At 46.2% G+C, this 12,221-nt stretch overlaps 1 protein-coding gene across 1 annotated transcript; it reads left to right on the top strand.

Moving 5' to 3' along the window:
- Positions 1–501: 501 nt before the first annotated feature.
- On the top strand, positions 502–11,340 carry FAM228A (family with sequence similarity 228 member A; the record flags this gene model as incomplete). Its single annotated transcript, XM_080911629.1, has 7 exons — positions 502–594; positions 3,343–3,411; positions 4,857–5,045; positions 6,254–6,341; positions 6,462–6,636; positions 10,014–10,155; positions 11,185–11,340. 7 exons carry the CDS (start codon positions 502–504, stop codon positions 11,338–11,340), a joined length of 912 nt encoding a protein of 303 aa, XP_080767755.1.
- Between the last annotated feature and the right edge of the window lie 881 nt (positions 11,341–12,221).

Raw genomic sequence — 12,221 nt, 5'->3', positions numbered from 1 at the left:
GGCCCTGAGGCAGCCTGGGAGGCCGGTGGGCCTTAGGTGACCAGTGACCCGCACAGGAGCGTTTATCTGTTGGGAGGGGAGGCCTGTGTCCTGCCGTGACCAGCGGAACAGCGCGGGAACATCCATCTGAGGAGGCCTGCGGGCCTGAAGTAACCAGTCATCTGAGGGGAGGCCTGTGGGACCTAAAGTGGAGCCACCAGCGCAGAAGCGTCTATCTGAGGCCTAAGGTAGACTCTTACCCACTCACCAGCCCAGAAACAACCCTTGGAGGGGAGGCCTGCAGCCCGAGGCAGCCTCCTTTCCCCGCTGAGAGCCATCACCCTCAGCCTTGTGCTATGCAACCAGTACTGGTACCTGCTCCCCTCCCACCGACGGCGGGGTCTCTAGGACACGGGAAAGGGGGGGGGGCGTCAAACCTGGTTCCAAGTCCCTACTGCCTGCTTTGGCCACACTGACATACTAAGTCAACTCAGTTTTTCTTGCTCAGGGATTCTACTCTTTATGGCTGACACAAAATCTTCGAACTGTGATGAACATTTCAGTGTGAAGAAACTAAAGGAATGGCCAGAGCCAGAGTCTGTTTCTTTAATGGAGGTAACATAGTACATAGTACAGCCTTGTTTTTGTTTTGTTTTGTTTTTTGGTCTGTTCCTTCCTTCCTTTCTTCCTTCCTTCTTTCCTTCCTTCCTTCCTTCCTTCCTTCCTTCCTTCCTTCCTCTCTTCCTTCATCCCTTCCTTCCTTTTCATAAGAAGCTAATTTTATTTGGAGCCAAGTGATAGTTCCTATAGCGGATTCACTGTCAAGACTGACGTGGGGGTCATTTGAGTGTAAGAACTTCAAACCTCTTGATTTTCTTTTTGAGGCATCTTTCAATGGGACACAAAATTCCTTGAATTTAGGACCAATTTGGCCTCAATCACTCAATACACTTGGTGTATATTTTCAGTATTTCATGGCTCTGATTAGGTATGTAGAAGGATCCGGTGAGTAGAAATGCCTGGATTGATGAAAAGCCACCCTGAAGGACAGGATGGCTGCCAGGTAGGTGACCAAGGTAGGTAAATGTGACAGCCAGACTTGCCCTTTCACGTCTGATAGTGATGTGTTCACAAAGCTTTAGTTTTATAGGAGTCTGTGGTTTGCCTCATTGTAAAGAAGGCTCTTGAGAATTTCCTTGTCCCCTTGGCATGGTGACAATAAGAACTGTGAAATCTGAGATAAACATTTTTGCATTTGTGAACAGTGGATCTCATTGAAGCGGCTATGAACCGTGAACATGTCTATATTTTCTGAAAAAAAGTTCAAAGAATGACTAATCAGTGACAGACTATCTAGTTCAATTATATTTACCTCAGTGTGTGTGTGTGTGTGTGTGTGCAAAAGGCAAACACACAGGGACAGGAGGTCAGAGGAAAGTTTTCAGAAGTGGGTTCTCTCCAACTACATGTGTCCCAGGAATTGAACCCAGGTGGTCAGGCATGGTGGCAAGCACCTTTACTGGCTACCCATGAAAACCGATCATCATCACCACCATCACCACCACCATCACCACCATCACCACCACCACCATCACCATCACCATCACCATCGCCACCACCATCACCACCATTACCACCACCGCCACCATCACCATCACCGCCACCATCACCACCATTACCACCACCACCACCATCACCACCACCATCACCACCATTACCACCACTGCCACCACCACTACCACCACCATCACTACCACCACCACCATCACCACCCCCACCATCACCACCACCACCACCACCACCACCATCATCATCATCATCACTGTTATTATTTTATAGCAGACCTGGCTGGTCTGGAATTTGCTATGTAGACTAGGCTAGCCTGAAACCTTTATGGCAGGAGTAAAGGTATGTGCCATCCTATATAGCTAACTTTTCTTTTTTCCATAAAAAGAGTTGCTGACTAAGGGTGTATATTATATTTGTTCATTTGCTTATAATCTTATTAAGAAGGTTAAACCATGTGATAAGTATACCAATGATACTTATCAACACATGTTTCTACTTCTCTAAATAGTGATTATTCTATGTTCACAGTATAGTATTGAGAACATTTCGTTTTACATTCTCTCTTTTCATTGCCATCTTAAGATAATTCTGACCTGGCTTTAAAGTACAGTTGTGTATATTCTAGAACATCCACTGGGGAAGCCCAACGAGTTCATCACACAGCACTTTGGATTTTATGTGAACATACATATGGGTGGAAAAATGCAGCTCTCCCTTGAGACGTCCCTTATTTACAGAGGCGGTGCCTGAGGTTAGGATTTAGTTGGTCTTAATGCGTTCAGCATGGTAGACCTGCGGGAGGAGCCACAGTTGAATAACAAATTCTGACAGTTTTCACGGGGGCTGTTATCTTAGGGAACAGTGTCTGTCTTCTAGACTCTGGATTGTCATTGCCGTTCCGTGTCCACCGATGTCCTCAAACTCACAATGAGAACATGGAGCTTCTGCACAGCTCTGAGGCTCTGGGCCAGTTCCACTGAGTTGAGTTTTCTGCTTTTGAATCCAGCACTAAACTGAGTTTTCTGAGACAGGGCCTCATGTAACCCAGGTTGGCCTTAACACCACCACACCTATTTTGTGCCATTTTAGGGCTTGGACTGGTAGCCTATAAGGTTTCATGTCTGCCAGGCAAACATTCCACCAACTGAACCACACCCCAACCCTTGAGGTTCTGATGTATGAAGAGCAGAAGGCAAATCTTTGAGGGGCTCCTAGGATATACTTATGTCTGAAAAAGAGAGCTCATTTTATTGAAAAATGATTAGTAAGCTTCTTGGGACCTCATTATTTTATTTTGAATTATGTGCTCTCTGTGGGAGTGTCCACTGTAGTGCAGGTGCCTACAGAGGCCAGAGCTGTTGGGTTCCGTGGGGCTAACGTTACAGGCAGCTGTGAACTGAGCTGCTGGACACAGGTGTAGGGGATTTAGCCCTGGTCCTCTGCATGAGCGGTGTGAGCTCACAACTGCTGAGCCGTCTCTGCAGCCCCAACTTCTTGGAAAATTAACAAAATACAATGTAATGATATAATGTCAAGGTGTGTTTCAAGTTAGTCTGGGTGGATGACAGTAAAATGAGTAGGGGTTTATACAAAGTGAGATCGAGTTGCAGCTTATTAAAACTAGGTTGTGGGTTCATGGAAAACAGAACTTAAACCTTTCTACACCACAGGTTAAAACTATGTTTCGAGATACAGGCATTAGATTTGTACTAGCAATATTGGAATAGTGCCCTGGGATTTGTCATCCCGATTGTTCCTTCAGAATTTTTGACCCACCATTCAATTTTTTTTTAGGTATTAGCTAGAGAAGACATCGATGAAGCTGTGCATGCAATATTATTTAGAGAAAACTATGTTGTGAAGGTAAGCTCTGGCTTCGCACTGTGTTGAGTATGTCCCGAGGAGCAGGTGTGATGCTGAGAAGTATGACCCACAGCTGCTACTACGCTCTGCTGGGAAGAGTGAAGATGTGTTTGACGCAGAGACTCCCGGGGCTCTCTCACAACCACAGCACCCATCACTGAGAGGCTCCACCCATCACTGAGAGGCTCCACCCATCACTGAGAGGCTGTGGTAGATCTAGCAGAGCATAAAGGCAGGCAGTGGTCGGAGGTGCCCACTTCTGGGCGTCCAGGAAGCAAAATGAAAGGAACGAAGGGGCCAGAGTCTCAGTGTGTTCTTCAAAGGCATGCTCTCATTCTCCACAATCTGACTTCTGTCTGCAGCCCTTCCTCCCAAAGTTTCCACCCCACCTCAGTAGCCCCACCAGCTGGAAACAAACCAGCACTCAGTTTTGGGGGGACATTTAACATTTAGGTGGTAATATTCTGCCAGAGACTCACCTGTAGGTAGAATGAGGTGCCTCTGGTTCACACCTATAAGCTGTGGAGCATTGAGAATCTATTACCTCCTCGCGAGATCACTGAAATGTCCCACATCTTGTCTGGACCTGTTTGCCCTTGAGGAGGCTGAGTGACTGTTCTAACTGTTCCCCATCTTTGTCTTGTACTAAACAGAGCATCTTTCTACCAAAGCTTGCCTCTTTTCCTTTCCCATTTTGTTGTATTGAGCTATATAAAACCACCAGCAATTAATTAGTATTGATGGGTAATGAGCAGTTAAGTGACTGATAATATCTATGGGACTAACAAGCTTTAAAGGAGTTAATTTTCACCTGAAAGACTGGAATTTAGTATTACAACAATTCCTTGGCATTTTTATTGTGATTCATAATTCGCTCCCCCTCCCTCCCTCCCTCTTCCTCCCTCCTTCCCTCCCTCCCTCCCCCCCCCCCTCTCTCTCTCTCTCTCTCTATAGTTTATTGATTACACTGAAGAGAGACGTGGCTAGGCAGTAGCTAGTCACTTTCCCATAAATTCTCATTTGAGTATCAAAAGCAGCGAGGGCGGAGAGTGGTAGGAAGGCAAGCGACTTGCTAGATTGCTGACTTGGAATTGCTTTTCTGGTTCAGGCCCAGACCACGTGGCAGTGAATCCAAGATATGGAATGTATGACTGGGTAACATTTTGAAAATTGTAGAACAAAATAAGAATTTGACGAGTTGGGAAAAGCTAAATTTGGTTTATGAGTTGGATAACAGTTTAATCTGAAGGTGCAGAGGGATTTAGAATGTTCCATATTTTCTTCCTGTCCCGTGTTGTCTTCCTGAAGTTTATTCTGCACTCCAGTTATTTGCTGGAAGGAGCAGGCAGCGTGGATTGCAGAGTTAGGAACCAGTATTTCCTCCCTCGCTAATAAAATGATAAATGAAAATGTTTGTAATTTGTCTCTTTATATTACTTTGTTAGAGATTGGATACATATTTACAGCATCTGGCAGTTTTTAAGGAAAGAAGAAAAGAGATGTTACATAAGCAATGGGTTGAAAATGTGGCACAGCCTCTTCAGCAGAGAATTATAGAAAAAGTAATTGCATATAGAAGACCTGGAAGAAATCAACTGAAATGTGAATACTGCTTAAAGCACACAGATAAACCGGTACTGGGCTTTGTTACTGTCTTCACTTAACCATGATAATCTTGTTTTTCTTTCTCTCCTGTTGTTTTTTCTGCTGTCCTGATGTGTGCCTGATGCTGCTCACAGCTCTGGACACTAGTCTGCCCTGGAGGTAGAAGAGGGACCAGGTGGTGCCCGGGACTCTGTTTCCCGCTTCTTTGCTCAGGAAGCACCAAGTCTCCAGCACTGCCTGGGCTGGGTTCTGAGCAGGGCCAGGAGAGCACGTGCCTCTCCGGTCTCTGGGGCAGTGAGTGGGCCATGCAGCTCGGTGGCCACTAAGCTTAGGGACAGACAAGTTCTTCTCTTTGTTGTGGCTTTACAGAATTACAGCATTCCGGTGTCTGATTTTAAAGTTGTCTTCCACTTTGAGGTCAGAAATTTATGTCCTCCTCTGCTCTAAGAGTGTCCCGTAGAACCTTTGCTCCTTGTTATTTACAAGAAATACGGAAGAGTGTTGGTACAGTGTTACAGACATTGAGAATCACAGAGTATATTTATAAAAAAAACTTTAAAAAATGTGCATTGGATAGTAGTTCCTGAATGTCTTAAGAGCTGGAACTCCAGATATGATTTAAGTGTCTTGAAATGGAAGCGTGTGATCTTTCAGGAGTGGAGAACAGCAAATGAAGCCCTCTTCCTAAGGCTTATCTTAGGAGAGGACATTCCTTCTTAATGGCCTCTGTGCCTCCCACACCCCGACAGTCTTATACTCCTTAGCCCTGCTCTTCCTGAAATTTTAAGAGCAGGTGGTGGTCCAAGGAGGACTTCTCCCAGGATTGGTTAGGAACACTGTGCTCCTAAAGGGAAGAGAGGAGCCTCTCTGAACCAAGCTGCTAATGGTGGGACTTGTCTGTTCTGCACTGAGAAACCCATGAGGGCAGAGCTTGGCCTTGGTGTAGCATGCAGTGGCTGAGCAAACACTGACTGATGTGACTTAGTAAAACTGCAGAGAGAAGCCCTCTTCCATGTGGGTAGGCCTGCCTCCTTTCTCTGTCAGCATTTACACTCAGTGAAACATACCCACCGGAGGCAGGCTCACCCATGGTGCTGTGGGCTGACATCATTCCTAAGTCTTGTCTTCAGCGGCTTTGGTGGAGTGAGGTCACACTCCTGTACTTAGGTCCAGATTTAAACTGCTCACTGTAAACTGTAGTGGGGACCTCAAAGAGTTTCTCTTTTTTCCCCCGTAGACTAAAATGTCTTCATTGTGCCAATGTCTGTTTCGAAGACAGCAAGAGCTGGAGGAAGCAAAAGGACCCAGTTACCATCAAGGCACAGGTGCTTAGCGACCAACCAGAGGCTACACTGGAGACACAGCTAAGAGTCAAATAGTCCCCACTTCAAGAGCACCACACTTGTTTTTAAAGAGTTTGATTTTGCTCTTGTGTCTTCCTATAGGAAAAATGCACGGCACACAAAAAGAAGCCAAAGAGACTGAGAAGGGTCTCCTCTTCACCAGGTCACCCCTGTTCCCGCTCAGGTCCCATTGCACTGTTCCCAGAGAGAGGCAGAAAGCCTCTGCCTGGTTCATGAAGAGTAAGCTGGGTGGCAGAAACAGGTACAGTGGAGCCAGGGAAGCCAGCTAGCAGGGAGGGTGGGGTGAGCATTGGGGTGGGTGGAGAGGGAGCTCTAGGAAGGATCCAGAAAGAAATAAAAAGAAAACCAAGAGGAGGGGAGGGCTGTAGTAAATTGCTGGTGGCCATGAAACCCCAGTGATAGATTCAATGTATCTTTAAGTGTTTATAGCAAAGTAGTTTTTGAAAACCACTGTGATTTTTCACATTAACTATAGGGATAGAGTCATAATGGTTTCACTAAGTGTAGAAAATTAATATGATTTAAAAAAATCTAGTCACAACCCTCCAAATTAACACAGTTTAGGTTGATAGAAATGAACCTACTTAACTTGCAACAGAGTTGTATAAATTGTAGAGGTCACAGTGAAAGATAGAAGTTTTCCCTTTGAGTTTATGAACCAAGGAATCTCACTCTTGCCCCTTCGACTTTGTGCCAGAGATCTTAATGAAATAAGACAAGGGAAGGAGATCAATGGTAAAAGAAATGGAAAACAGTAAACCCTTCATATTTTGCAGATAATATGATGCTCTATATAGAAAAACTCAGAAGGCCATAAATAATTGTTTTATGAGATAGGTTTTCTCTGTGCAACCCTGGCTCTTCTGAAATGTAAATAAAATGTTAAAAGTAAAAGAATAGCAGGGAGGGGTACAGGAGCCCCTAGCTGAGGGGCCATTGATGGTTGATGACTTTTAGGAAAGGGGAATAAGTTTTTCTTGAGGGCGTGGCCCTTGGTAGGTTGACCATACTCCAGGGGATTGTCCCCCTAACCCCAAAAGGATATGGGCAGCACAAATTGGACTTGGTGGGTTCTTTAAAATAATAATAAAAAAAAGGACATGAAGTTGGAAGCAGGTGAGGGCTGAGAGATGGGGAATGAATCTGGGAGGAGCTAAGGGAGGAGTGATGTGATCAAAGTGCATTGATAGATACAAGTATGAGACTCTCAGTTAAGTAAAATATTAAAAGTAATAACAGTTAGAAAAGATTATCAAGTATAAAGTCAACTTACAAATCATTTTTATTTCTCTATATCTAGTCAGAAAATTAAAGCATGTGTAATAGTAACAAAATAAGAAACCTCTGACATCCACAGCACCACACACATGACTTCTCATGCACACATGGTACCTATGTTACACTATGCTTTGTGTTGAGGAAGTTAGTTAGGACTGATTTTGTCCACAGAGTAGCATTTGGAGACAATTCTCATTGTTAAGGAAGTAAGGCTGCATGGAAAGAACCCAAGTTCAAATCCCAGCACCCATATGGAACTTCACATGGTCTGTAACTACCATTCGAAGGGGCTCTTTTCTGACCCCCATGGGGACTGCATACATGTGGTAAATAGATATACATAGAAAAACATAGAAATGAGTGAATCTCAAAAATCAGTAAAAAAAGCACTCCCTCCTAACAGTTTGGCCCTCTCTGGTGCTGCTCGGTAGCTGTCCAGTGCTTCAGAGCCATGAGTGTTCCTGACAGATGTCTGGTTCTTTCTGGTTGTTGCACTAGACACAGTCTGCAGATCGTACCCTTTTGCACAGAAGCACAGTCTCCCTCTCCTCCTTTTGAGGCAGTTTTGCATGACCGTGTAGCCTGGCCTCAAACTCTCCACCCCAGCTCTGCCTCTCGGGTGCTGGGTTGCAGGTGATCCTTGTTCACCTCTCCATCCTGCGCTCCTGTAAGGACCAGCGCTGCCTCATGGAATCTCAGCACTGTGCGCTGTATGCTACTCTGTTTGCTTCACCGTCAAGACCATTTTTTCTTTAAACACTCACAATTACAGAATTCCTCCGTGAGGTTTTGTGTCCCTGAGATCACACTCTTCTGACCTTCCTTTGTTCTGGCCTTTTCCATATAAAAGGTTGAAGGGTCACTTCCCAGAAGAAAACTTCAGTGGCTTCCTATAACCCTCAGATTGGAGTTTGGTCCTTACAGCCTGAGAGACACCGTGTGACCTCTGCTACTATTCTGGCTAGAAGGGCTAGAAAAATCCCTTTTCTTTAAAGAAATACATACTAGTCACAAAAATCTCTGGTTAAGTCAACTGTTTATAGTTCTCTGATCTGCCAGGCTGTTTTGTGTTTTGTTCCTTCCTTGTCTGCAATGTTAACACAGACAATGTAATGCCCCTCAACAAACAGACATTAGGTGCTGGATGTTGTGGTAATTTCTTACCCCAATAAGCCTATATAAAGAACATATAATCTAGTTATTGTGTTTGTAAGCTATATGTCTAGATTGGGCAGATCAATCACTATATTGATCTATTCCCCAGATATGAGACCCCCTCATTACTTGTGGTTTCTCCAGGCATTGTGGTGGTTCTGTTCCATCTTCCTTCCCCTCTTCTTCCTCTGTTCTCCGAGACCTCCTGTCCCATCTTTCCCTTCCATTACCCAATCATTGACTCTGGCCTTTATTTGACCAGTCAGAACGAGAAGGTTCAGTGAGATCACCTGAGTATATGATCGCTGTGATCTCTGCCTCCGTCTCATCAGGGACAACCCCTTTCGAGGAAGCAGAATAAGGGATGAGGGAAGAGAAGTAAGGATAGGCAAACTCTGAGAGGACATGTCCTGAGGGTGCCTCGTTTAATCAAGGAAAGAACTTAAGAGTGATACACTAGACTAACCAGGGGCAGTTGATTGCAAAAAGCAGAATCTTAAGTCAAAAAGTGGAGAAGGCTAGATACATCAGAAAGCCCCCTTACGTAATCAGCAAGAGCCAGGCTGCTTGAGGACCACCACCCGTCCTCTCCTTGAGCCTGTGCTCACCACTTCTCCTTGACAAGCTGCTGCATCTCTTTCCTCTGCTTTGTGCATGTGCTGCCAAGGACATGGTGCTGCTCTCCCTGGCTTCCTTGTCTGAGCACCACAGGCTGCCTGAGGGCTCCTCTGCAACCCTGGTCTCAGGATTGACTCGCTGCCTCAGCTGCAGCTGCAGAAAGGTCCAGTGACTCAGCTGATGGTTGTGTTAACCCTCTTCACCTGTGGCACCTGGCTGGCCAAAGTTTATTTAGCTTATAGTTTGGAAGGATAAAGTTTGCGATCCAGTAGCCACATTGCCTTGGGCCTCTGGTAGGGTAGCACTGTAGGATTAGACTGCTCAGGAAGCAGGAGAAAGAGAAAGGGAGAGACCAGGGCTCCACAGTCCCCTTCACCTCGAGACTTCAGCACTTCCTACTCTAACCACATCCTTTAAGGGCCCACAGCATCCCCATATAAACCATTAGGGAACATTATCCCCCAGCAGAGCAGATGGACAGGCACCAGGGATGTCTTCTCACAAAATGAATACCATATTCATTCAGTAACGTTTGAATGGTAGAATTGTTTGTGCTGAGCTGAGTTTTTTTCCTCTTCTCAGTTCTGAAAAGCTTGACTGGACATTAAAGTCCCAGCTGCCTAAGGAAGAGAGGACTGCCAATCAAAGCCAGCTTGTTTTTGAGAGGCAGTTTCGTGCATCAAAGCTCAGCCAGGAGAACAAAGAGGCTGAAAAGATGGGTCAGGTGAGCTGAGGTCTGGGAGTGGGGCTGGGTGGGCAAGGTTCGCAATCCCCACTTTCTCAGGAGCACCAGGGTCAGAGTGGAGCCTGGCTAAACCCTCCCCCAGAGGAGACAGTAGCCAGTGTGGTGTGAAAAGGCAGAGGCAGCAGGGAGCGCTCACTTCCTGCTGTGAGATGGTGGAAGCCTAGAGCTCAGTTCCTCTGCCTAGAAAGCCCCCTTACATAATCAGCAAGAAACACTGTTGTAGTAAATATTGTGAAATAAGTTGGTGTCAGGCACCAGGCCATGCTAGCGCCTGCTACTCCGTGCTGTCACTGTAAGAGAAAAAAAAAAAAAAAAAAACAAAAAAAAAACTAGAGTGTTTTCTTTTTCTAAATACGTTTTTAAAGATTTGTTTATCTTATGTAAGAGTACTCTATATGCATATTCACCTATGTGCCAGAAGAGGGCGTCAGATCTCATTACAGATGGTTGTGAGCCACCGTGTTGTTGCTGGGATTTGAACTCAGGACCTCTGGAAGAGCAGTCATTGCTCTTGACTGCTGAGCCATCTCTCCAGCCCGAGAGAGTGTTTTAAATGCAAGTCTATTTTCTGTCCAAATACCAGTAGTGAGTAGATTTGCAGGTCAGCAGACTTTAGGACCGTGGGTTCTTTGTCATCTTCAGTACCTGTCTTCTGAGGACTCATCCCTGCTAATGTTTATGTGGGACAGGACGGAAGTCAGTATGTTCTTTCCTCTTAGGACCCAGTCCCATGGCTATCTCTAACTATAGGGTGCAAAGATGCTGACGAAGGCAGCCCCTAAGGGTGTGGACACAGTGAGGGGACTGTCTGGGGACAGCTAGTCACCTCTGCTGTACCATAAAGGTAGGTGGAGATGAGGAAAGGGAAGGCCCATCTGTGAACTGCAGCAGACAGAGGTGAGGCAAGCGGACTGGCTAGGAACCTGTCTGAAAGGGGAGAGGAAAGGTCTGCGGGGTCCTCCCCACCCCGGGCTTGATCAACACGCAGTCCCTTTCTTCTGTGAACAGGTTTTAGGGACCCGACCACAGAGACCCAGCTCCTGGGCAGCAGCAGATAGTCGGCAGGGGCCGTCCGTGGGCAGAAGAGTGATGACAGCCGAGATCCTGGGGAAGCACTTGGCCTCCCTGCAGCAGGCGGCCAGGTCAGGCCTCCAGTGGTCATAGACTCACCCTCCACCTCTTACTGCGACTGAAAATACCGCGGTGCAGCTTTTCTCTAGGCAGGAAGACGCTATAGTAAGAAATGTCCAATAATAGCAGCTAGAGTTTTCAGTCTGGCTGTGATCTAGGTAGTCTGTGTGGTGTTTTTGTTTCATTGAAACATTTAACAGCGAGACAGCTTTATCATCTCCCAGTGTTTGGTGCTCAAAGGGGCTCTGTGCTGGTTTGGGGCAGTCCCCAGCTCAAATGCCCTGGCTTTGTTCAGGTTCAGTTCTGCTCCTGCTCCAGGGCGCACGGTCTGCACAGATAGTCTGGCATGGCAGTGAGAGTCAAACCTGCAGGTTGCCTCTGTGGGCACTGAAGGGGTGTGACAGGAACACCTCACCAATGGGAGACTTCTAGTTGTGTGAGGGCTATTTGTTTCCTGGTGACAGGAGGAGTCTCCTCACAGCCTCTAGAAAGTTGGGATCCTCAGAGGCAGATCTGGGTCACTGGGGAAGACAACGAAAGTTGCTGGCTGTGCCCTCTCTAGTCATCAAAGTCATATGACTCATATTCTGAGGGCTCCTGTGTCCTAACTGTGGCCAAGGTATCTTGATTGTTGAGTGATAGGGACTCAGTACTAGCCACGCTTACCCAGTGAGGATAAAGTCCCCGCAGTCGTGGGAAGTGTAGGATTGATGTGTAGCTATAGTTGTGAGTGACCTCAGAGCTTTTACCTTGCTGGATTGCCATACTCCACACAGGGCTGTCTGCAGCAACTCTCCTGAATTCAGCTGTATCTTGCGTTAGCACCGACAGAACATGTTCCCCAATCCCAGGAAAGCCAGAGTTGGCTTGCTCAACAAGCTGTGCCTGGTTCTTCAAAGCTCCCTCTAGATAAG

This window comes from Micromys minutus (genome assembly GCF_963924665.1).
Source record: "Micromys minutus genome assembly, chromosome: 1".
NCBI lineage: Eukaryota > Metazoa > Chordata > Mammalia > Rodentia > Muridae > Micromys > Micromys minutus.
This window is presented reverse-complemented; position numbering and strand designations above follow the sequence as displayed.